This window comes from Lontra canadensis, unplaced genomic scaffold, assembly GCF_010015895.1.
Source record: "Lontra canadensis isolate GAN:19392208 unplaced genomic scaffold, GSC_riverotter_1.0 scaffold20, whole genome shotgun sequence".
In the NCBI taxonomy this organism is placed as follows: domain Eukaryota; kingdom Metazoa; phylum Chordata; class Mammalia; order Carnivora; family Mustelidae; genus Lontra; species Lontra canadensis.
In genome coordinates, this window is record NW_022631014.1 from 18,543,667 (window position 1) to 18,570,675 (window position 27,009).

A 27,009-nucleotide genomic window follows, 5' to 3' on the forward strand; every position below is an offset into this window, starting at 1 on the left:
CTGCATCAGGCTCCCTGCTCAGTGGGGAGTCCGCTTCTCCCTCTTCCTTTGCCCTTCCCCCGCTGCTTGTGCTCTCTCTCTCACGTGCGGTCTCTCAAATAAATATACAAAATCTTCAAAAAAATAAATAAATGAAGTATATTAGACTTTCTCATTCTATCCAGTATTTTTTTTAAGATTTTATTTATTTATTTGACAGACAGAGATCATAAGTAGGCAGAGAGGCAGGCAGAGGGAGAGGGGGAAGCAGGCTCCCTGATGAGCAGAGAGGCCAACGCAGGGCTCAATCCAGGAACCTGAGATCATGACCTGAGCCGAAGGCAGAGGCTTAACTCACTGACGCACCCAGATGCCCCTCTATCCAGTATTTTAACCCTGCCTTTATGTTTTCCAATTCTGTGTCTAGGCACCACTATGGATAATTGTATATGGCCTAACTTCCAATTTATTAATTCTCTCTTTAGCTGTGTCTAATTTGCTGTTTAGCTCTTCTACTTAATTTATAAATTCAATTAACCCATTTTTTCACTTCTAGAAACTCTATTTTAAAAAAAAGTTTCTTGATTTTGATACTTCCATTGTCATACTTCCAAACCCTTATTTTATTAACTCCATAATTTAATTTCTTGAACATTTATCTCTGCCACCTGTTAGTCTGATGATGATTTTTCACTCATGGTATCTTATTTCCTGGTGTGTTTGGAATTTAGGATTCTCAGAATTTTGGATTCTGTTTTTGGATACAGATCTTATGTTCATCAGGCCTCTTCTGTGAGAATACTCGAAGGCCAAGTTTGAGGGGGCAATGTTCCAGAGATAATTTATGTTTTTGCTTCTGCAAAACTTTCTAGGATATCATCAATTTGGAATCACTTTAATTTCTCAACTTCAAGTTTCCCAGAGAACACTAGTTGGTATAAACTTCAACTCCAAGCTCATGTAAGCACAGAACCATGGTTATAAATTCTCAAGGGAAACTACCGGCCTCCCTATCAACCTAGGCCAAGACGATTTCATTATATACTCCCTTTGTCAGCAAAAGAATGTTTCTTCTAGTCCATACTTTCACTGAAGGTATTAACCCCACAGAAGTTTTATCATATGAGGGCCTCAGTCTCTCAATTTCATACCTTATCTCTAAGTGCCTTACACACTGCCACTAAACCTACACCTCTAAGTTTAGGAATAGGGACAGAGTCCTAATTAGAAGTAATACAGTTCTAATTTTCAGCCTCCTCTTGCTTCTCCCTTACTTTCCTACATATACAGCTATGCATATCCATTCTAATTTAACTTTTTTTTTTATTTTTATTTTTTAAGATTTTATTTATTTGTCAGAGAAGGAGAGAGAGAGAGAGAGAGAGCGAGCGAGCGCACGCACAGGCAGAGGCAGAGGGAGAAGCAGGCTTCCTGCTGAGCAAGGAACCTGATGTGGGACTCGATCCCAGGAGACTGGGATCATGACCTGAGCCGGAGGCAGCTGCTTAACCAACTGAGCCACCCAGGCGTCCCCTAATTTAACTTTTTTTTAGATTTTATTTATTTATTTGAGAGAGAGAGAGAGAGCACGCATGCACGCAAAAGGGCACACGAGAGAGGGGAGGGGCAGGTGGAGGGAGAAGCAGACTCCCTGCTGTATAGGGAGCCTGATGCGGGACTCCATCCTGGGACTCCAGGATCATGACCTGAGCCAACAGCAGTCTTTAACCAACTGAGCCACCCAGGTGCCCGCACATCCATTTTAAAAGGATATTAATTATATCTTATCCAGATTTCTATGTGTCTTGCATGAGGACGTTTATCAACTGTTTTACTATTATAATATATATATTATTATCAACTATTTCACTATTATTGCCAAAATGTAAATCCAGAAGTATTTTCCAAGAGTGATAGGAAGAGCTCTATATGCTTTCATAAGCCCAGCCTAGCAACAAGGAAATCAAGCAGGTCACCTCAATTCACTTCCAGCTTTGACTCTATAAACAAGTCCCAGACACCATCCTCCCATAGAACAAAGTGTGGGTCCAGGGCCTTCCCTGCAATCCTTGCCTTTCTCCAAGCCACACCGTTTCTAAAGAATACTAAAAAGAGAGCTTCCAGGTAAAGGTTACAGATTATACACAAGTATTACTTTTTCTATCTCCTGTACTTCCATGAAAACCACAGCACAAGAAGTTTTTAAAACATAAACCCATAGAGGCAAAAAACAAACCAACAAACAAACCCAGGAAAAAAAACACAGAAATGAAATTCTGAAGCTAGAAAGCAGATACACAAGCAGTCAAGAGCCACACAGACTCCTTAGTTGGTTGTGGAGAAAGCTGAAAAGCAACACAATTTCCACCACAGGATCCTCCAAAACTCAGGAATCTGTGTAATCAGATGTCTCTGTAAGAGTGGGGGTGAAGATGAATCCAAAGACAGAAAGGCTGGCCAGATCCTCAGAGCTCACTACCACTCACCATGGCTGGGGGCTGCTTCCTCCAACCCAGCAGACAGTAGGTTATTTTCTAAAGAAGATAAAATAAAGAGCCTCTGAAAAGGGAGCAGTGGGAAAATTTGAGGGCACAGGTACCATACTGAAACAAGACGTATACAGAACAATATACGAAGTACAGAAACTCCAGCTTTCCTCCCACCATGGTTCCTAGGATGTTGGCAGCCAGACCTATACTACCCTCCCCCACCAATCCCCAAACAGAAAGCAGAAGATACTTTTCAGGAGAGTCTAACTAGCTTCAAAAACAACCCCATCAGATCATCCTACAGTTGGCAGGTTCCACTCAGAAGCTCAGAGCTTCCCAATCAGTATTCAGGTCCATCCTTAAATATTAACAGGTCTAGGAAAGCCACATACCTGAAAGACAGAGATAAAAACAGGCGGGGGGGGGGCAACTTGGAGAAAACAGAGATTATGTAGGGAGAAGATAACTTCACTTCACAAAAATTCTACCAATACCCTCAGAGAGCTAAAAAAAGAAAACCAATGCACTCATGAAAAATAAACAGAATGGCATTGTTAAAAGATCAGAGAATGAAAGAGCTTTAAAAAAATTTTTTTAAAAACATATATATATACATACACACACATATATATATATGGTGGCAGAAATTAAAACCAACAGGAATAAAAGATAACACTGAAGTAATCTCACAAAGTCAAGTAAACACACACAAATACAGAAAATATGAAAGAAAACAGAAAAGGAATCTAGAGGCCCAGTCCAGAAGTTCAAGACCTAAGTAACAGGAGTTGTGGAAGGAGAAAACAAGAGAAGAAATCAAAGACCATCACAGTGGATGAAAATAGGCCTCCCAGCAAGGCCTATCACTGTAAAATTTCACCGTGGAGACAAGAAAAGAACCCATAACAAATGTCTATCAAGAGAGAAATGTCACCTATAAAAAGTTAGGAATCAGAATGGCTTTATACTTCCTGCAGCCAATGGGGGGGGGGTCCTATTTATAAGCTCATACCTAGTCAACTATTAATGAAATGTGAAGGAAGAAGAGAGAAAAGTAAGATCATAAAAATGTACCTCTTATTCACCCTTTCTCAAAAAGGTACTAGACGATATGCTCCACCAAACAAAAAAAGAAGATACAACAAGGATACAAAAACCCAAAGATGCAACACAAGAGATAGTGATAGGTATCTTAAAGATGAAGACCAAAGGAGATACAGGGTGACAGCCACACTGGGATGGGAGCCAGAGTCTACATGTGAACTCTGCTCAAACTGCTGGCTGACCTTTAACTACACGGGCACCAATCACACTTCAAGCAACCAAGAAAGCCTAAAGGAGCTAAAACAGATATTTCAGAAGCTACACACCACGGAAGAGTTTATGAATTCAGCCAATATAACCACCTATTAACACAAAAATAAAAAAAAAAAACCACCAGCAAAACAAAACAAAATCAAAACAAACAATGCTTTTAAGAGGAACATAATGGAATTCAGAGGCTCTACAATTATCATTCACAATATTTAGATATAACCCAAGATTATATAAAAAATAGGTAATGTATCTCATATTCAAGAGAATAGACAATTGCTGGAGACTAATTCTAAGATGATCAGATGTTGGAATTAGCAAAGATTTTAAAGTAACTATCAGAAAACTAAAGGAAAATACATTCCAATGAAGGCACTGATAGGATATATCAGCAGAGAAATAAAACCTACAAAAAACGGGTGTCTGCGTGGCTCAGTTGGTTAAGTGTCTGCTTTCAGCTCAGGTCATGACCTCAGGGTCTTGGGAATAAGCCCCCGCATCACAACGGGCTCCCTGCTCAGCAGGAAGTCTGCTCTCCCTCTGCCTCTCCCACTCACTCCTGATCACTCTCTCAAATAAATAAATAAAACCTTTAAAAAAACAAAAAACCTACAAAAAAAAAAAAAAAGGAACCAGATGGAAATTCTAACACTGAATAATCTGAAACAAAAAATTCACAAAGACAAGTTGAAAGTAAATGAACGGAAATAAAAATACCATGTCAACATAGCTAGAGTGGTTATTAAGATGGAATTTTATAATACTAAGAGACAAAAATGGGTGATTTATTCCCCTGTTGAAGCCCCATCAACTAGTACCACTTCCCAATACTGAAACAATTTCTCACGCCTATGAAATATCACTTCAAAAGAACTGAAATGCTTTGACTCTTATGGGAAAAGCGGTCCATTTTCCAACTTCTGTGTTTCTCCTCTGTCTTAAATTAAGCATCCATATAGGCATGGATATATTTCTGGACTTTCTATTCTATTCCATTGTCTATTTAGCTATCTAGCACCAAAAGCTTCCCATTTTATTTATTTTTTTAAAAATTTTATTTACTTGAGAGAGAGAGACAGCATGAGCAGGGGGAAGAGCAGAGGGAGAAGGAGAAGCAAACTCCCTTCCAAGCAGGGACCATGATGTAGGGCTCAATCCCAGGACACCCAGATCACTACCTGAGTCCAAAGCAAACACTTAACCCACTGAGCCACCCAGGCATCCCAAAAGCTTCCCATTTTAATCCTCAAATCCAGTAGGCACAACTTGTTCTTTTTCTTTAAGTAGCCTTGACTCTTTCTAGTCCTTTGCATTTCCAAACTGTTTTACTCCAAGAATTAAAGATTATACCCTACAGGCTTTTTCTGCATCTACTGAGATAATTTTTTGTTTTGTTTTGTTTTTGCTCTGTTAACATGGATGGCAGATTAGATTTTCAATTGTTAAACCAATTAAAATAGTTGAGACTAAATAGTTGGCCATGATGTATTTTCTTTTTTTTTACACATTGCTAGATTCTATTTGTGAATGTTTAAAAGACTTCTGCATCTTATATTCATTAGGGATATAAGTTCTATTTACCTTTCCTGCTCTATGTTCCCTTATCTCACTTTTATTGCTTTCTTTTCAATTTGTGAATTCCCTACTATTCCATCTGTCCCCTTTATTAGCTTGAAAGTTATCACCTTTCTATCCTTTAGCGATTACCCCAGAGATGCCTCCTTGAATTATCAAAACCTAACATTAACGGGTAGTTTCATCTTCATGGTGGCCAATTTAAGAACTTTTAGAACAATTAAAATCTATATTCACTGCACTCTCCATATAGCATTGTTGTCATGTGATGCTTTTATATGTATTTCAAACTCAGTAACACATTTCTTTCATGTCCAAATGCATATCATTTTCAGTGTTCGTCATTCTTTTCTGCATCTATGACCTCCCATGTAGATCGCTTAGCTTCTGCCTGAAGAACACTCTCTTTACGATACCCTCACTTTTTTTTTTTAATTTGTGTATTTATTTTAAAGAGGAGGGAAGAAGGGCAGAGAGACAGAGAGAGGGAGAATCTCAAGCAGACTTCCTGCCGAGTGTGGAGCCAGACATGGGGCTCAACCACACAACCCTAAGGTCATGACCTGAGCAAAAATCAAGAGTCAGAAGCTTAAATGACTGAGGCACCCAGGTGCCCTGATACCTTCATTCTTGACAGACAGTTTCACTTAATATAGAAGTTTAGGTTGACAATTATTTCTTTTAGCATTAAAGCTATCATTCCATTGTCTTCTGGCTTCCACTGTTACTGAGACGTTAGATATCAATATAACCATTGCTCTTTTGATGGTAAATATGCCTTTTTTCTCTGGCTGCCTTTGAAGATTCTCTCCTTGGTGTTCAGAAGTTTGGCCGGAATAAGAATAGGTGTGTAAATTTTATTTACCTTATCTAGGTTCACAGTGCATCTTGAACCTGTGGCTTGACGCCTTTCATTCATTTTGCAAAGTTCTCAGCTATTATCTCTTCTGCTTCTGTCTTTTGTTTCTGGTCATTTCTGTGGCTCTGATTACATGGATTTTAGCCCTTCTCACTTCGTCCTCTCTCTATCTTTCCCTCTCTTCTGTATTATCTTTTTCTCTTTCCAGGACTAAGTCTGTATATTATCCTCTGATCTGTCTTCCTGTTCATTAATACTCTCTTCAGTTTTACTTAATCTCTTGATAAAATCATCCACTGAGTTCTTAATTTCTGTCCATATACAATGTAGATCTATAATAGAGTTTTCATTTAGCTCTTACATATTCTTCCAGCTCTCTACTGAAATCCCCACTTTCATCTCCTTGATCGTAGCAAGCATGATTTTTCAATATACCTATGATAACTCCAGTCTGGAGCTCACCCAGGTTTTGCTTCAACTGTGATGTTGAAGCTATTTATTTATTTATTTAAAATGGCTACTTATTTAAAATGATCATGATCACCCAGTAATCATATGTGCAAATTGTCTGTAAAATAACTTGAGGCCTACAATGCTGTTACATTCCTATAATGTTACATGTGTTCCTAGCAGGCAGCTAAGGGCACTATTAACTCCAGAACATCCTAATCTTGCTTTAGATTTGTCTTCTTTTGGTTCCCCTTTGCCCCCAGTTTTTGGAGTTCCAACTCAAAAGGAGGGGTTCACCATACTTGCCTTGCCCTCTGTTGAAAACTCCAATCCCTGTCTTCCTAGCCCCACAAGGCCATCAAATGCAAATGCAACCCTCTTGGTTGCCCATATGGAAGGGCTAAAGAGAGACTCAAACATCAAAGTCGCCACCCAGGGCCTCACACATATCCTGTCCTGGTAGGTCTTCAGTATCTTCTTAGCTGTACGATGCTTTCAGCCAGAGATGTTGTTGCAATCTGTCCATCTTTTCCAGATGCCTTCAGAAAGAGGGCTGGTCTTGGTCATCATAAGAGGAAGCTTCCATATCTATTTTTTACTCAGCTTTTAGGCTATTTTCAGGAGCACATAATACCCAAAGGGGCTCGACCCATACAAAGAAAGTGAAATCACCTATGTAGATAATCCCATCCATGCAAGTGTTTAATCAGACCCTAGAGGCATGGAAAAAGTAACTTCCACTCCAAAGTGTAACTCAAGAGGGAAACAGAATTCCCTTTCAACCAATTTTATTATTTCAGACTGTTGGGGACTGAACTGAGTGTCTCCCCCACCCCAAAATTCTTAACTCCCAATGTGACTGTACTGAACGTAAAGCCTTTAAAGAAGTAATTAAGGTCAAATTGGACTGTAAGGGTAGAGCCCTAATCCTACAGGACTGGTAGCCTCGGATGAAGAGGAAAAGACACCAGAAGTATATGCACACACAGAGAAAAGACCATGTGAGGACACAGTGTGTAGGCAGCTATCTGCAAGCCAGAGAAAGTCCTCACCAGAAACCAACCCTGCTGGTTCCCAGAGAACTTCCAGCCTCCAGAACTGTGAGAAAATACATTTCTGTTACTGAAGACACCTAGTTTATGGTATTTCAAAGCCACCCATTCTATGGCTGCCCTATCAGTCTAAGGCACAGAGAGCGCACATCACCTGCACAAAGTGGGAAAGCTGACCGAGACGTCATTCATCCTAGAAACAGTACTGTAAGTTCACAGTCACCTAAATCCACAAGCAGAGCCTGACAAGTGGATTTACACAAGGAATCCCAGGGAAAGAGGGTGAAACAGCGGACAGCATGCTGAAGAAGCAGACTAGGAAAGCAAAGGCTCTGGAAAAATGTTATCTCAAACTATCTTCCCTAGTTTCGTGGCCATTCGTGGCAGAAAGTTATACAAGGAAACAGACAGAAGTGAAGCTCACCAGAGCCCCTTCTGTCGTAAGAAGCTCCTCACCAGATTCTAAAATAATTCTTCTGCAAGTGTCTCCTATATCCCCTGCCACCATTATCCCCACATGTGAAATCAGGATCCTGCCATGCCACAATCTTGTCTAATGCACTGGGGTCACCAGTGCTGGTGTTCTATTATGCACAGCTCCTCACAACCTTCAGCAAGTGCCTCTGTCTCTCTGGAGGCTGAAGGCAGTGTAAAGCCTGGTTGGTGAACTCACACAGACACACACACGCATAGCCATCCCAAACCCAGAGCAGCATTTACTGGCAAGTCCATTGCTACCTCTCCTCTATCAACACAGGAGGCTCAGACACAGGAAGGAGCCTCTCTGGCTCTTCTCAGACACTAGACCTTGTCTGGGCACCTTTTACGAAGTGGGCTATTTCCAACCTCTGCAATCTCACATTTTTGGAGGGGGAGGAGAGGCCTACAGATAGCTGCAGGAGGCCACCTGCCATCTCACCCAGCTTCTGCCCCCACTGCCATCACCTGGGTAGCCTCCTGGAGGAAAAACAGTGTAGCCATTTCTCAGTACCTATTAAAATTTAAAATATACATGTCCTGGGGGGCCTGGCTGGCTCAGTCAGTACAGCACGCAACTCTTGATGTTAGGGCTGTGAGTCTGACCCCCACATTTGGTGCAGAGATACCTTAAATAAATAAATCTTGATAAAAATAAAGTACACACATCCTATGACCCAGAAATTCCTCATCATCTGTCCTTAAGAACCAACCTGCATAAACTGTATACAATCAGAAAATCCATCAACAGACTAGATAAAATGTAGTCCATATACAAACTTTGAAATTTCACACAGCGATTAAAATGATCAGGTAGATCCATACATAAGAGAAAGACTGCCAAAACATACCTCTGAATTTAAAAGCCACGACATGCAGCAATACAGATATTAAGTCATACACCTGGTAAGCAAAACATGGACAAAGAACAATTCACTCTGTTAGATTCCATTCATATAAAGCACAAGAACAGGCAAAACTAATGTGGGCTGTGAGAAGTCAGGATGGTGATTACCCTTAGGGATGTAGGGGTAGAGACTGGAAGGGAACAAGAAAGGGCTTGGTGGAGATAGGGACTGGTAAATTTCTGATTCTCGACCTAGATGCTGATTACACAGGCATATTTAGTTTGTGAAAATTCATCAAGCTGTCACTTGGGATAATTACACTGTTCTACATGCATTTTATACCCCAATTAAATGTTTGAAAAGAAGCAATACCATTTTAAGTTAAAAAATCCTATTTCTCGGGGTGCCTGGGTGGCTCAGTGAGTTAAAGCCTCTGCCTTCGGCTCAGGTCATGATCTCAGGGTCCTGGGATTGAGCCCCGCATCGGGCTCTCTGCTCAGTGGGGAGCCTGCTTCCCCCTCTCTCTCTGCCTGCTGCTCTGCCTACTTGTGATCTCTCTCTGTGTCAAATAAATAAATAAAATCTTCAAAAAAAAAATCCTATTTCTCTAAGTACTTCCACAGATGCACAGATAAAATGTGTAGAAGGACTCAGATGGGACGAGGTGGGGACTGAGGGTAGTAAAAGGCTCTGGTTTCTGCAGTTGAATGTATGTGTATTATTTGTAAAATCAGAAATTAATAAAATTTAAAATGGGAAAAGAAATATGGCCCAAGTGACCTCTATACCCCCCCAGCTATACCCTGGTAGCTAACCAGGAGACCCTTGAGTAAAGGGAGGTTTCAGAGTGGTTATTCAGGGCAGAGGAGGCAGAACTGCATTGTCCTAGTTCTCCTTCCCCTGAGTGTCCCTACAGGACCCACTCTCAGGTTGGGGGTTCACAGGAGGGGCCAGCCTGGTGGGAGGGAAAGCAGAATTCACCTCTGTAACTTTTCAGCCCCTCTATTTCTAAGTCCTAGAGCAGCTGAACCCTGATCCCCAGTTTCTCAGGCAGAAAGGCTAGACCTCCCCCCCAATGAAACATGAGCCACAGGGCTCCTCTTTAACCCACTTCCCACCCAAGCCAGTTCTAAAGCAGGCCCTGGACTGCCTGGCTATTGAGCACCTGAAGGGAACATCAAAACTTGAGTGACAAGGAAATTCCCAAAAAGTACACAAAAGTACATAGGTTTATTAACCCATGGCTGTTGGCCCAGGGCTCTGAGAACTCACACATTCTTTCTGAAACAATGGGGGAGGGTGGGAGGTAGAAAGAGGATTGTCTATGACATTAGACATTAAAAGGCATTGTCCTCATACCTGAAAACACTGTGCACCACTACACAAGCCAGAAGAAAAAAACATCCTGACATCAACTCTCAAGAGAATCAGCTTCCAAGTCAGCCTCCCATTTCCATTGGTTCAGGCTGAGGAGGCCAGCAGGGCCCCACCCTCTCCTAAGATGGACAGACAACAGCTGGTCTGGTCACATCTTCCGAAATGCTTGACCACAAACTCCGGGAAGCAGCCTTCTCCATCCTCCAGCCAAGGGCTTGGATTTCCAATCAGCCTTCCTTTTCCTTCCCAGAACTAATTTTAGCCTCCTTGGTTGTCAGAGTAGAACTGAAATAGTCGGCAGAGGAACATTTGCAAACAAGAACACCAGCTCACCTCACAAAACACCTCTGCTCCAGCCGAGAGGCTGACCAAAGAGAAGTCCCATTGTGTGGCAGGCCCGGCCCCTAGAGAAGGTCCCCTGGGAGGAGGGCCACACATCTGCCCAGTGGGCCAGGCTGTCTTTCCAACACCTGCTCCCAATAACCACAGTTCCATGAATGAAAACACCCAGCTAGGGCTGCCAGCCCCTGAGTCTGAAAAAGGCACATGTATGTGTCCAGCAAGACTGTAATAACCAGGGCAAAGCCTGGGGCTGTTCAAAGGCAGGAAGCCATGATTGATCCTGGGCCAGGAAGCACAGCTCACCCCCAACCCCTATAATCAGCACAGCCGACAGAGACATCACAGAGAAACTTAAAAGAAGGCAGCAGCATCTCCTCTCCCCCATTCCCATCCTTACCCCCAACTTGGGCATCCAGGAGCGGGGCCACCAGGTCCTCTGGAAACAGGCCCCTTTGGGCCAGGCTGGGCCCCAGTCTGGTGGAGAAAGACCAAGAAAAAAAAGCCCCAAGGGGGTGGGTGTCTATTGCAGAACAAAGACTGAACGGGTAGGAAGGAAAGAAAATAAGGAATTCTGAGAAGGCAACAAGACGGAACCAGAAGCGTCAACCCCTTCCAATAAACAGGGACACAGCAGTGGTGTGGAGAACCTGGAAATGCAAGCTATGGGCACTGTGTCCTCCCACCTGAAGGGCCCAGTCTGCAATCAGGGTCCCAGTACAGCAAGCTGTGCCTTGCTGAGCTCGAGATTAGAGAGGAGCCCCCAGAAGGCCCTCCCTAGCAGAGGCTGGAATGGAGCACAGACACGAGGCTGCCCGCCTGCCAAGCCAGCACACGCACCCAGAGAGACCAACCCCCTGGGTGAGGGCCGCCAGTGCTGGCGCCCGCGCTGCCCAGCCCACCTCCCAGGGCCTACCCCCCGACTCCCAGAGGCCAGGGTGGAGGCCTGCACCCATACCTCGGGGGAGAGGCTGCCCCCCTACGCTGGCATCCCTGGGCTCGGCGGGGCGCCAGGCGGGCCTGCTCGAGGGCAGGGGCATGCCCACGACCTGCTGCAGCCCGGCGCTGCTCTGGCCAGCCTCAGCTCCCAGACACAGCTCGGGCGGCTCCCGGGCCGGCAGCCCCGGGGTTCCAGGCGGCGCGGTGGCCTGGGCAACACGCACTGCCTGACATTCTGCGCGAGTGGGAGGGCGAGGCCCCCGTGCAAAGCTCAAGGCGGCGGGCAGAGGCGGGTAGGCGGGTGGGCGGGTGCGGGCAGGCAGGCTGCCCAGCCACCTACAGCTGCCACCTCCCTGAAACCCGAACCGCTTCTGGGAAAACTCAAGGACGCCAGGATTCTCCTCGCTGGCTGGCGGAGGGACTCCTGAGCCGCTCATTTCCAATCAAATTCTCAAGACGGAGCAGGCTGAGCAAGCAGGGATCTCCCAGGCTTTGAGGAGACTCCCACCTGCCACCCTGAATCCGGGAAGCGGGGGGTGCTGTGGGCATTAGCGATAACCCCACCTGCCACAACTGTCTCTTTGAAGCATGGGAACACTCTAGATTGGAGTTCTCAATCTGAGGTGATTTGCAAGCCCTCTACCCAGGACATTTTTGTTGTCACAATGAGAAGTACCACTGGTATTGACAGAACAGAGGCCAGGAATGCTGCTGAACATCTTACATGGCACAAGACAGGTCTCCCCACCACCACCTCCAAACACATACACAACAGAGAATCATAGGGTCCAGACTGTCCATAGTGTCAAGACGGAGAAACCCTGTCCTAGAATGAGGTCTGCCCAGCCAGGACCCTGCCTGAGAACTGTCTATCCACTGTCATTCTCAAAAGTATTCCCATGTCAGCTCCTCCTCACAGCCCCCAAATCTCCATCCACAGTAACAGGCCAGTATCTACAAGGGAATCTTAACTCTTCACTTGATGTCCCTTGGTCTCCAACTACAATACCCTGAGCTCCCAGGAAGGGACTGAATGCATAGGCCCTCCAGGGAGGGATGCCTCTAGGAGAAAAAGGAGGGGAGCAGGGCTGGAATGTAAACACTACACAGGGATCACAAAAGGCAGAAATAAAGAAGTCCCATCCTGCGGTTGGAAGCAATGTGGGAAGAAATCCAGTGCACGCCCCACCAAGGGCAACAAGTTGCCCCTCAGGCCTGGTACAGTGGCTACGTGTAGGGCAGGCAGGACCTCACGGAGTCCAACGCAGGGGGCTACAGGCTTACTGGTATCAGTGCTAAAGGGAAAGTGTGCATGCACAATACCTGTCCTGGCTCTCAAGTGCATGTGCTCTCTCTCTCTATTTGTATTCACCTGGGGGAAGAGTCCACAGCTTTCATCAGATTCTCAAGGGGCTCACGATACAAAGGTCCACAGTACAGAATGGGCACCCTTCACTGGGCTCCCTGAAAATTCCTTAGCTCAAGTGCCAGGAGAGGTCCAGGTGCTATTTGAGGATTCTCCATGCCCAGAAAAACGCTGCAGAGTAGTATACCAGAGGCCCACCCAAGCTGTGGGAGGCTGTGGGGTCCCAGGACTTGTTTATTCACAGAGCTACAGAGCCTGGAAGACTGGGTGAGTTTCTCGCCTCGTATCATTTAGCTCAGAAGAGCCTCTAAGAGATAAGAGTGACCACTCCTCCGGAAGGGCAGCCCAGCCAGCCAGCAAGGAGTACCCAGCAGGTACCAGGATAGGGAGCAAAGGATGCCTTTCCCTGGAGGATGGCACCAGTAGCCTGTGGCTCTGAGGTCTGCATCCCTGACAGCCACCACTACAACAAGCCTGAGGGTCACATCACTCATCATACACACACACTTCTCTCCTGAGGAAACACACTACACCTGTGGATCAGAGAGTATCCAGCCCCTGAGGACAACTTGGGGCAAAGCTGACGGTTCCTGATGGGACAGACAAGAGTCAGGTCCTCCTCCACCAGTGGCTCCTGACACTCCACTCAGAAAGCATACACCCCACCCCCACAGGCCCTAATCTGAATCCCAAATACAGAGACAGATGTCAGAAGTTCTAAAGAGACCCACAGAAGTGTGTCTAGGATGTCCGTTGCAAGGCAAGAACCAAATAACTTATTTCACAAGGATACTGAGCCAGGCACAGACCACAAAAAAACTTGAAGAACTGAACAGTGGTCCTGTAATAAACACCATGTGCCATTATTAGAGCATAAATTCCCCCTTTTCTTCTAGACTTGCACCATACAATATAATAACCACCAGCCAAATGTGACTACTAAGCACCTGAAATGGGAAAGTCTGAGTTGACATATTCTCTAAGTTTAAAATACACACTGGAAGGGCACCTGGATGCCTCAACCATTAAGCATCTGCCTTCGGCTCAGGTCATGATCCCAGGGTCCTGGGATCGAGCCCTGCATCAGGCTCCCTACTCAGAAAGAAGCCTGCTTCTCCATCTCCCACTCCCTCTCTGTGTCCCTCTGTCAAATAGATAAAATCTTTAAAAATAATAATAATAAAATAAAATACAATTGGATTTTGATGATAGTACAAAAAAATGTAAAATGTCTCATTAACCGTTTTAATACTGATTACATGATGAAATGATTACTTGGTATATATTAAGGTAAATAAACATAGCATTAAAGTTAATTTCACCTTGTTACAGACTGAATGTTTATTTTTTCTTGTTTTATTTAAATTCAATTAACATGTAGCGCATTATTAGTTTCAGAGGTATAGACTGAATGTTTCTATGTGTCCCCTCAAAATCGGTACGTTGAAACCCTAACCTCCAATACGATGGTATTTGGAGCTGGAGCCTTTGGGAGGTAATCAGGATCAGACAGGTTCATGAGGGCAGGGCCCTCAATTTGGGGTTAGTAGAAGAAGAAGAATCATCTTTCTCTACCTAGCCCTCCAAACACAGAGGAAAGGGCATGTGAGGATGCAGTGAGAAGACAGCCATCTGCCAGCCAGAAAGAGGGCCCTGACCACAACCCTACCATACTGGCACACTGATCTCGGACTTCCAGACACTAGAGCTGTGAGAAACAAATTCTTTTATTGAAGTCACACAGCCTATAGTCTTTATTTATAGCAGCCCAAACAGACTAAGACACCTGTTTCTTTTTCCTTTCAGTAACACTACTACAAAATTTTATGTTATATACATGGTTGATGCTGCACTTCTGTTGGACAGTGCTGTCCTTGATCATCCTCCTGTGTGTGCTGCAGGTGATGGGGTACTTCTAAACAGCAAGTCAAGACTTTGAAGGAAGGCAATCCATGAAATTGAAGGAACACGAGGGCCAGCTCACCCCCTCGGTGGGCCTGGGGCAGCTGTTCCCAGAGCTCCTCACAGGTGAGGGCAGTGGCCACCAGAGAACTGGCTGTTGTGGTCACAAGAAACATCCAGGCACCCCACCTTCCTCTCTGGACAGAACATAGGTACTTGGATTCCAGTCTAACTCCGGCTGCCTCACTTCGCAGAACACACTGCTCAGCACTGCCCAAGCCACGTGGGGGGAGTAGTGGGAAAGAGGGAAATAAAGTCCTTCCAGGGGCCCAATCCACCGCCCCCCCGCCCCCGCCCCATCCAGCCTCTTCAGGGAGGGAGATGAGACTGGTGAGATGAGATGGAGACAAATTAGGATGAGGGTTCCAGATCTGAGGCTGCCCTGTCATAGAAGGAGGTCCCCTCTGCAGGCTGGGGCTTGGAAGAGCCCAGGACCTTCAAGAGGGATCTAGACAGCCAAGTGGGCTATTGCGTGTCTATTAAGTCAGTTTGCGCGGCCCTATCCTCTGAAGAGCAATGCCTTCCTTTCCCTTCAGAAGCATCTCAAAGCAGCACTTAAAAGAGAGAGCAATGAGTTCAACACCACCACTTTGTTTCTACCACACGGGAAACAGCTCCAAAAGAGCCGTGACGCTCCCTCCCACACTATGCCCAAGTACCAATAAGGGGGTCTTCATCCCCTCCTCCCCCTGCTCAGGCTACACAGCTCCAAACTCCACGCAGACAACTCACTTGTTTTGGCTGTAGACAGCTAAGCCACGCTACATTAAAAGGAGGCCTAGAGTGGGGGTGGGATGGGATGGAGATTCCCCCACCGCCACCCGGCAGGAGCGCGGGGATCCCTGCCCCGCCCCTGCACGCCAGGCCCCGCCCGTCACGGGTTTCCCAGACTCCGCGCTGCTGCCACCACGGGCGGCAGGGGACCCGCGCTGCATGTGTAATGGGGGCTGGGAACAAAGACGCGCAGGACCCAGTGCCCTGGCTTCCGCGCACCAACCGCCCCGACCTCCCTGGTCTTCTCCCTAGAGCCTTAAAGAGCGGCTCCCCACACTTCCCGGGTCTACCTGGAGCCATCCGAACCGGAGTGCAGAGCCCAATGCTGCGCGCAACCCGAGTTGGGCGCGCCCCAACACCGCTAGAAGAGGAAAATCACTGCTTCGGCCTTAGGGAAAAGCGCTTTCCCAGCGGGAACTCCGCGTGTATACACCCGCACCCACACACGCTCAACCACAGGCACGCGAGCTTAACACTAGCCCTGCCGGTCACCCATCTCCGCCACGTGCTTCCCAGAGGCACAAACGGACCTGTTAATTTTCCTTCGCACCCCACCTCCCTTCTCAGGAGCTCTGAACAAAGCAGTCCTTTGGGGTGACCGCATCTCGCGTCCTGGGGCCGCCGCAGAGAAAGCGGGCGTAGGTGGGAGCTGGCGCCAACCGCCCGCCTTGAGAGGAACACAAGGCAGATGCCGGTGGGACGGGGTGCAGGGGACTCCTCCTAGCTGTGTGAAGCAGCCCCCTTCGCTTCGCAACACCGAGTGGCTCTGAGGGTCGCGCAGTCCTATCCCCAGCCCCTCCTGCACCTATGATCTCGCCACCCGGCTTTAGATCTGGCCACCTTCTCCACGCTTTGGTTTTCCTCTCAATCTCCCTGGGTTCCACGCGCCCAAGTAGCCTGAACCCCGACCCTGAGGTTCTGGATCCCAGCCCCGAACGTGCGTTCGCCAGACCGCCGAACGAACAAGATCTTCCCCCCAAGATCGGCAAGCACGGTGCCCAGCGCGCCCCCAGTCCCCGCCCCGGGAGGGGCAAGCCGGGTGCAGGTGGCGCGGCGAGGAGGCCACGGGCCCGCCCTTTGTTGGTAAACACCGCGCGGCGCCCGAGACCGGCCCCGCGCGCCCTCCCCGCGCCCCCCACGCCGCGCCCCGTCCTCACCCGCGCACAGCGATCCCCAGAGGAGGGCGAGGGCCGCCCAGGGCGCCGTCATGTTCCGCGGCGCCGCCCCGCGGACACCCGGAGCCCGCGGGCAGGGCCGCGCGGCGCTCTCGGGGCGCGCAGGGCCCAGCGGTGGCTGCGCTCTTCTTCCCGCTTCTTCCTTAGATCTAGTTCCCCGCGCGCTTCCTGCGCCTTCGTCCCCGGACAGCGTGCAGGCTCCAAGGGCCGGGCGGCGGGGCCGGGCTCAGGGCCGCTGCGGGCGGCGCAGGCTGCGGCCCGGGCTCCGGGGCGACGCGGGGACCGGGGGGCGGCGGCGGGGCGCGGGCCGGGGCGCGCCCGACTCAGGCATAGCGCGGCGGGGCTGGGCCCGGGCCCCGGGCGCAGGGGCCGAGTCCGGAGGGGCCATGAACGGGGGGAGGGGTGGGGGGAGGGGAGCTGAACCGAGTCCAAAATGGCTCCTGAGCCGCGGCGGCGGAGCCGAGCCAGCGGGGAAACCCGGATGTTGGATACAAAGAGGCGGGTTAGCTGGGCGGGGAGGGGGAGGGGAGGCGGGCCCTCCGGCCGCGTGGTCCGCGCCCCCCTGAGGGGCGGTGCCCGGGAGAAACAACAACAGGGAGGCCCCGCCCCCAGCCCGCGCCCTCCGCCCTCCTGGAGGTCGCGTACCACCGCGGGACTAGAGGGCGCGGCCTTGCGCGCTGGCAGAGTTGGCGTCGGTGGTCGCTAGGACGCGGTGGGCGCTGCACCTGTGATTCTTACTCTGTGCTAGAGCCCACCCTCCCGAACGCACTGCCCTGCGATGCGGGCGGGAGTGGGTGGACAGTCTCCGGACTCGCCAGGATTCACCTCCGCGTCTCCACTTCCCCACCTTTGAAATGGGGGTCAGTGTCAACCGTGGGAAAGTCGTGTCTTTCGTGCCGAAGTAATCGGCAGAAAAGCCTATCTTTTCTGAAATGACAGGTAGTCCTCCACGTCTGCAACCCTAATACACACACACAGACACCCTCTCTTTCTCTCTCTCTCTCTTTCTCTCAAAGGCATCTGGGCATCCTGGAGTTGGACCCACCTGTGTGAGAGAGGGCGCTGAGCCCCTCCCTGCACAGCAGACGCAGGTGGAAAAGGACCAATGGCAACTGGTTTCCCCAAACTTACCCTTGTCCTCAGCACTCTCACCGGCCCCACACCCCACCCCTGCTTCAGTCTGTACCTTCAAAACTGTTCTCAATTGCCTCCAGTCCACCCTGTTGAAGATCTTGTCTGGCAAATGGTTCTGCTGTCCTTTTCCCCTGCCACGTTCCTCCTCGGGGCCCCTTTTTCTTCATCTCGGATTCCACTCTCCTTATCACACAACCAGAGCTTGGGAAGGTCACGGTGGGGCTCCCAGCCAAAGAGGGAAAACCCATCACAATTCAGGGATGATGTGCAGGATCCTTGGATACAGAAATTGTCTCTTGGCTTCTCATGACTTGCCACAGCCTTTCTTGGAGCAAGGTAAGAGCAGGATAAAGGCAGCCAGAAAGGAGGTGGTGCCTGGAAATCAGAGTTATTTCACTTTTTTAAGCCTGTTTCCTTAGGCAGAAAGTGAAGAGGTTAGATTACTCTGCTTTGCATTTTTCAAAAAGCAGAAACCTTATTGAAACAAGATATTATGTAAAAGTCCACCATACAGAACGAAATTGCCTTGATTGATGTTGAAATGAGGGCCCACCACCCCCCCAGTTTCAAAAAGCATCAGGAACTGCTGGATAGTGGCCCCAAAGGGTGGGATCTTTGGAGTCACCACCCAGGAAGATTTGAGTCTCTAAAGGTCCCTTCCAGTTCTGGAAAAATCCTGTGGAAAAGGACAGCACCTCCTTGTCACAATCCCTGTGTAGGCCTTTTAACACAGGATTGAGTGCTGCTGTGTGCTGAGCAAGAAGCAGTGTAGTATGGAATCCCCTGGTGGTGTATCTGGTGTTTGGGTAATACTACAGGAGGCTGTATGGATAGATACATGATGGCAGGGGGAGCAACTTGACATTCAGAATGAGTGGCTTTTCTAGAAAAGATAAATCATTGCCTTCTCCCTGCTGGAAGATAGCAACTATAAAATCCACTGTGGCAACAATTAGGTTGGCTGGTTCCTCTCTTCTATTCCACACCAGGATAGGTATCATAATGACTCAAGGCAGTCCAAGTTGCCCAACACACCTGTGTCTTCCACCTTGATGTCTTGATGTCTCTGGAAACTCCAAATTTGTATATCTAGCTGCCTACTTGACATCTCTATTTGACAGCCTATCAGCCGTCTCTAACCTGACCTAGCCAAAGCAGAGTTCCCCATTTTCACCGCAAATCTGCTTCTCCAGTTGTCCTTCTCTGAATCAATGGCATAACCAAACGACCAGTCACTCAAATCAAAACTTTATGACCCACCTTGATTTCTCCTATATTCAGTCCATCAGCAAGTTGGCTTCAAAAACATATCAACCATCAAGCCACATTCTCCATATATACCATAGCCACCCAACCTCTCACATCAGGACCACTGCAACAGCAGTGGACTGAAAGGGATTGTAACTAGTCACCTGCTTTCATTCTTGCCTGTTATATAATACAACTTCTATACAGAGCCTGAAATGATCTTTTAAACCTGGAACTAGTATCACATTACTCCCTTCCTTAAAAGTATCCCATGGCTTCCTGTTACAATGCCTAATAAAGCTTAACATGATCAACCCTTCTTCCTCTCCAACTTCCTCTCCACCTCCCCATTATCCCCGGACACACTATGTGCTTTCTGCTCCTCAAACACATTAAGGTTGTTTCTACCTCAGAGCCCACCGCCACTGCTACCTGACTCTCTTGGAGAGCTGAAATCTATGTTGCTGAGCTCATGAGATTAGCCTGTAACCATTTTGTTCCTCAGCCAATACTAGGCTGATAGGGAAGGATGATGTGGATATCTGAAAATCAAGTTTGGTTTGGGTTTTCTGTTCTTCTGAACTACAAGAACATTAAATACCTCATTTGGTATCAGAAATGAGGTAACTAGAAGCTGAAAGGCAAAAAAACAACAAATGTGTACTATAAGACTTATGGCAGGGAGTTCTGTCATTCAGGAATTCTGTGTTTAGCACCATTCTTCCCCTACTCCCCGCCCAGCTCAATGGTCAAAGTCAGAGTCCAAGGAACTGGGAAGAAACAACTGAGCATGGCTTCTCTCAGTATCAAGCTAATGGAAGAAGATGGAAAATTATAGCATTAAAATATGACTTGGTATCTGAATTGTTATAAGACATTATATTGTGAAGGTTAAATGCATTTATTTGTCAAGATAAACTCTTAAAATAACCACAACTTTTGTAATTTTACTCTGAGAACTCTTCATTAAAAAAAAAAAAAAAAAGTGAAGGGGTGCCTGGGTGGCTCAGTGGGTTAAAGCCTCTGACTTCGGCTCAGGTCATGGTCTCAGGGTCCTGGAATTGAGCCCTGCATCAGGCTTTCTGCTCAGCAGGGAGCCTGCTTCCCCCCACCCCTGCCTGCCTCCCTGCCTACCTCCCTCTCTCTGTCAAATAAATAAATAAAATCTTAAAAAAAAAAAAAAAAAGGTGAAGTGGCCCCAGCCTCTCTCAGTTCATTGTTTAAAGATATGCTATGGTGGGTTATTATTATGAGAGATATAGGGTAGCATATATTAGAATAGGGGGTAATTTAGTTACAGCAGTACCACATTAAATGATTTCAGAGGGTACTATTCACCCTATATAATGGGGGTGGGTGCATAGTTCTTTGGCAATACAATTCCCCCCAAACTTAGTAAGCTATCCATTTATTTCCAATCTATTCCATGTGCCATCAATGTTAAAAGTTATTTCCTAGACAATTCTCAAACTGGTTTATTTCTTTTCTTCCTATCTTCATATTTCTCCTCACACTCTCTCTTAACTTACGGTGACCACATTCAGGTCAACTAAATTTAATTGGGTTGGGTAGAAAGGTCTCTCAAATAGATTAGATTACACTGTGGTAATGGGAAATCCTCAAATCTCAATGGCTTAAAACAACCAAATTTATTTTTCATTCATGCTACCTGTCCATTGTGAGCCACCAAGCAAGTTATATTCATTGTAATAACTCAGTGACACAAGCTAATGGAGGTTACATTTTGATACATGCTTCTACTATTGCAGCGAGAGAGGGAAAGTAAATTATATTCAGGCTCCTAAGACTTCTATCAGATTCCAGGAAAGCAGTAGCTAGGTTGGTGGCTGCATAGTTTTTGAATTCTTCCATAGTTCTCACAGAGCAACTGCATGGAAACAAAAACAAAAAACAGAAAACCCATGTCCATTTATAAGAAAACTAGAAGACAAGTTTCCCCCCAAAACATCAAAAATACAAGCAAATGGAGATAAACTCTGAACTACCAACAGCAATGCAATCTGCATGGACTAGTATCTGTGCAAGGGGAACCTGAAGAACGCAGCAGTGTAGATAAGGTTCCTGAGAACAACAGAATCCCCAGAAGGCTAAGAGAGATTCATCGGAAATCATGGTTCAATAACAACAGCAGAAGAAACTGGGATGGGCTTCCCCAGTCCGACCACAAGTGAATGCAAGGAGACTCTGGTAAGAATAGAAAGAGCTAGAACAGTTTGTCCCTGTGAACTTTTAAAACTAATTAGCCAGGGACACCTAGGGTGGCTCAGTTGGTTAAGTGTCTGCCTTTTGGCTTGGGCCATGATTCCAGGGTCCGGATCGAATCCCGCACCTGGCTCCTTGTTCAGTGAGAAGACTGCTTCTCCCTCTGCCTGCTGCTCCCCGTGTTTGTGCTCTCTCTCTCTCTCTCTGACAAACAAATGAAATCTTAAAAAAAAAAAAAAAAAACTGATTAGCCAGGCTTCTGTTTTAGATCAGATTCCTACATTAAGGAGAAACTTCTAGAAATGGAATCAAAATTGAGCTGGATAAGATTTTTCTTCCAGCCATCACACAGTAACTGGAATGGCTTTTGCCCTTCTACCATAACAAGAAAAATGGACAAGATATAGGAGGGAACTATTTTTGGACATTATATAAGCTGTAAGCCCTGAGAGAAGAGGAAAAAATGAAGGGAGCCTTTAATTGACCCTGCTTTCTGCCTGAAGACAAATTCCAGTCCACAATGCAGGAAGCATATCCCAAGCAGAGCCTGGAAACTTTGCAGAGTTGAGAACAGAGAATGAGATTGAAGATGGAGAAGCCTGCAGCAAATTTAAGAGCAAATTTTACTCTGGCGGAGTACCAGAGAGGAGGGAATTACATAAAGAAAGCTGGACATCTGCAGAGGAGTCTCCTTGTGTCTCTTGCTGAATTCTGAGTTATACATGCATACAATGAAACTCCATGGGGGGGGGGCGGAGAAAGAAAGACAGAAGCTGAATAGCTCCAAGAACTCACACAGGAAAGGGAAGTTTTTATAGTTCTAACCATCCAGAGTGGAAAGTCCTCATTGAACACCCAAGACTGTCAGAGTGGAAACACAAAGGGTCATTCCATAGTAGTAGAGGTAAACTAGCCAAGAATAAAGACTCCCCCTATAAGTCCACAATAGCAAGCCTTGAATCGATCCAACTGATACATAAGCAATTTAAGTATTTACCAGACAAAAGTTTAACACTTTTAAGTGAAATTCAACAAATTCTGACACTCTGCAATAAAACATTAACAATGCCCAAAATCTAATAAAAATTTCCTAGACATGAAAAAAAAAAAAAAGGAACATGTGACCCATTAGCAGGAGAAAAATCAGTTGATAGAAAAAGAAGACAGAGAATGATGGAATTATAAGTCAAGGATTTTTTAAAGCTATTATAAATATACTGAAAGATTTAAAGGAAATATGAACATAATGAAGAGAGAATGAAAATATTTCCAAAATGGACTTCTAGAAATAAAAGAAATGTAGTATCTTTTTAAAAAAGATTAACTGGATGAAACTGACAGCAGATTAAGACACTACAGAAAAATAAGATCTATGAATTTGAAGACATAGCAATAGGAACTAGCCAAATTAAATATGGGGAGAAAAAAAGACTAGAAAAAAATGAACAGAAACTCTATGCCCTATGGAACAATAACAGATTGTCTAACATGTCTAACTGAAATCCCAGAGAATACAGCAAAAGTATTTGAAGAAATAATGGCTAAGCTTTTTTCCAATTTCATGAAAACTAGAATCCCATAGATCCTAAAATCTTGATAAACACCAGGGAGGATAAACACATATCACATCACATCACATCACATCACATCACAACACATCATATCACATCACATAACATCACATCACATCACATCACATCACATCACATCCTGCAGCTAACATGCAGTGTATCATTAAAAAAAAGAAAAGAAAAGAAAATCATCTCCTAAGATCAGGAATAAGGCAAGGATGATTGCTCTTCCTACCTCTATTCAACATTATACTGGATGTTCTACCCATTGCAACAAGGCAAGAAAATGAAATAAATACTGGAAAGGAAGAAGTAAGACAGTCTTTTTTTTCTCAAATGACATTCACAGAAAAAAAAAGAAAACATATTCTTTTTTTAAAAGATTTTATCTATCTATCTATCTGTTTGTCAGAGAGAGAAAGCGCACACAAGCAGGCAGAGTGGCAGGCAGAGGCAGAGAGAGAAGCAAGGAGCCTGATGCGGGACTTGATCCCAGGACCCTGGGATCATGACCTGAGCCAAAGGCAGCGGCTTAACCGACTGAGCCACCCAAGCATCCCAGAAAATCTTACCTATTCTATGAGTGCAAAATACTATCAGAGCTTATAAGTGAATTTAGCAAGGTAGAAAATACAAGATTAAGCAAAAACCCATTTCTGTATGCTAGCAATGATACCACAGAGCATTTCTATAAGCTAGCAATAAACAATTAAAAATGAAAAATCCTTACATCAGCATCAGAATACATTAAGTATATATGAATGGCCAATGAGCACAGAAAGACATTTGACATCACTAGTTATTGGGGAAACATAAATCAAAACAATGAATACCACTTCACACCCACTAAGATGGCTATTATCAAAAGCAAAAAACCAAAACAAAACAAAACCAGAAAATAACAAGTGCTGACAAGGATGTGGAGAAATTAGAATCCTTGTACATTGTTGGTGTGAATGTAAAATAGTGTAGCTGCTGTGGAAAATAATATGGTGGTTCTTCAAAAAATTTAACACGTGGGGTCCCTGGGTGACTCAATGTGTTAAGTGTCTGCCTTCAGCTCATGTCATGATCCCAGGGTCCTGGGTTCAAGTCCTTGCTCAAACTGGAGCCTGTCTCTCCTTCTCCCGCTCCCCCTGCTTGTGCTCTCTCTCTCAAACAAAAAAATAAAATATTTAAAAAAAATTAAACACAGAATTACCATATAATCCAACAATTCCACTTGCAAGTACATGCCCAAAAGTATTGGAACCAGGGACTTAAACAGAAATTTGTACATCAATATTCACAGCAGCACTATTTGCAGTATCCAAAAGACAGAAATGACTGGACTCAAACATTGAGCAGCCAATGAATGGATAAATGAAATGTGGAGTACACATAAAATATTCAGCCTCACTGCACGGATGAACCTTGAAAACTCTTTGCTAAGTGAAACAAACAGTACACAAAAGGACACATGTTGTAGGATTCCACTTACAGGAAGTATCTATTTTAGGTATTCATAGAAGCATTCATAGAAGCAGAAAGTAGAAGAGTGGCTATCAGGAGCTGGGGGAAAGGGAATGGGAGTTGTAGTTTAATGCTAAAGAGTTTCTGTTTGAGATGATAAAAAAGTTCTGGAGATGGACAGTGGTGATGGTGGCACAACCTTGTGAATGTATTTAATGGCCTTGAATTATATACATAAAAATAGTAACAGTAAACTTTGTACATATTTCTGCACAATTACAATATACAATACAATATACAATTACAATATACATAAAATAGTAAACTTCATGTATATTTCTGCACAACTTAAAAAGCACTTAAATAACAATGAATTTAACAAAATCCTTGTAAGACACGTACACTGAAAATTAGAAACTTAGGGATGCCTGGGTGGCTTAGTCAGTTAAGCATCTGACTCTTGCTTTCAGCTCAGGTCATGATCTCAGGGTGGTGAGACTGAGCCCTGTGTTGGGCTCTGCATGGGGCATGGATCCTGCTGCTTAAGATTCTCTCTCTCTCCCTCTGTCACCCTCCATTCTCTCTCTCTCTCTCTCTCTCTGAAAAGAAAAGAAAACTTAGCTGAGGGGAATTAAAGCAATAAATGGAAGGAAAGAAGTAAATAAAAATGGCCCATGTTTGGGGAATCAGTACACACAGATCTTCCTTAGTCTTTTTTCTTGTGTACCATAATCCATTCAACTGGTCCTATGTTAATCAATACTTGCTTTTTTCCAAATATTTTGTTTTATTAATACTTTCACAATAAATGAACCTGTATAGATGTTTTGTATGTTGGAGTTCTGTCTGTACACAGATTCCTAGCGAAACTGTTAGATCACATTCATACTTAGTTTTGTTAGTTGTACTCATACCAAGGTTCACAGCCTTGGTGACAGAGCATTTTATCAAATTTTTGGATGTTCGTCAATTTTATAGGTGAGAAATGATATCATAGAGGAGGTTGAGCATTTTTAAAAATGTTTAAAAAGTATTTGTATTGTTTCTGTGCATATTTTGTTGTTGTTTGTTGTTGACCATTTTCTTTTTTTTTTTAAGATTTTATTTATTTATTTGACAGAGAGAGATCACAAGTAGGCGGGGGGGCGGGGGAGGAAGCAGGCTCCCTGCCGAGCAGAGAGCCTGATGCAGGACTCGATCCCAGGACCCTGGGATCATGACCTGAGCCGAAGGCAGAGGCTTTTAACCCACTGAGCCACCCAGGTACCCCATTTTCTTCTTTTTAAGATTTTATTTATTCATTTTTCAGAAAGAGAGCGCACAAGGAGAGGTAGCAGCAGGCAGAAGGAGAAGCAGGCTGCCCACAGAGCAGGGAGCCCAATGCAGGACTCGATCCCAGGACCTTGGGATCACAACCTGAGCTAGAGACAGACACTTAACCGACAGAGCTGCCTAGGCGTCCCTTGCTCATCTATTATTACATGTGTTTTGTACATCTATTTTAACTTTTTTCCTGCTATTGTAATTGGGCTCTTGTCCTTCACAACATATCCTTTTTATTGATTACATACGTCAACACTGCTTTTTATATTAAAAAACGATGTTCTGCTACTTTACTGGATTTTCTTATTCGCATTATTTTTAACATTGATTCTCTTAAGTTTTATCTCTTCCTTTCCTATTCTTATGCTTTGGTTTTGTCTGATCTAATTGCACTGGCTACTACTTTAATACACTATTAAATAGTAGTGGTGGTGAGGGACTTCCTTGACTTATTCCTGATTCTAGCAGGAATGACTCTAGTGTTTCTTCATTAAGTAGATGCTGCCTTTTACCAGGGTTGGGGTGTTTTTTTTCCTAATCAGAAATGAGTGTTGAATTTTGTCAAAAGACTTTCAACAGCTATGATCAAATTGTTTGACTTCTTAGATCTATTAAAATGGGGAACTGTATTCATTGATTTCCTAATACTGGACCACTCAGGAATAAGCTGCACTTGATCATTACAGATCATCTTCAATGCCCTATTGGTTTCTGTTTATTGATCTTTTCATTTGGGATTTTCTGATATTAATCCAATAATATTTGATAAATTCATTTATAAAGATGATTTTTACTAAATCATAGACAGTTTGACAAAACTGCTAATAATTTCATTAATATTAATAAGAGATTGATACCGGGGATGCCTGGGTGGCTCAGTCATTAAGCATCTGCCTTCGGCTCAGGTCATGATCCCAGGATCCTGGAATTGAGCCCTGCATTGAGCTCCCTGCTTAGCGGGAAGCCTGCTTCTCCCTCTCCCATTCCCCCTGCCTGTGTTCCCTTTCTCACCGTGTCTCTCTCTGTCAAATAAAGAAATAAATAACATCCTTTTAAAAAAAAGAATTCTTTTTAATTCTTTAA

At 45.2% G+C, this 27,009-nt stretch overlaps 2 protein-coding genes across 4 annotated transcripts in view; both read right to left on the bottom strand.

Annotated features, from left to right (window-relative positions):
- ACVR2B (activin A receptor type 2B) overlaps positions 1-17,237 on the bottom strand; it is a 31,896-nt gene extending 14,659 nt beyond the window's left edge. Inside the window, exon 1 of one of the 3 annotated variants that reach the window (XM_032861179.1) lies at positions 16,958-17,237. In XM_032861179.1, the coding sequence (XP_032717070.1) occupies positions 16,958-17,009 (52 nt within the window). In that variant the 5' untranslated portion in view covers positions 17,010-17,237. The remainder of the gene's footprint in view (positions 1-16,957) is intronic. The other 2 variants (XM_032861178.1, XM_032861177.1) reach the window with 2 other exon arrangements.
- Positions 17,238-21,088: 3,851 nt separating this feature from the next.
- XYLB (xylulokinase) overlaps positions 21,089-27,009 on the bottom strand; it is a 63,351-nt gene continuing 57,430 nt past the window's right edge. The window contains exon 19 of the mRNA XM_032861181.1: positions 21,089-21,245. Coding sequence (XP_032717072.1) covers positions 21,171-21,245 — 75 coding nt within the window. The 3' untranslated portion in view covers positions 21,089-21,170. The remainder of the gene's footprint in view (positions 21,246-27,009) is intronic.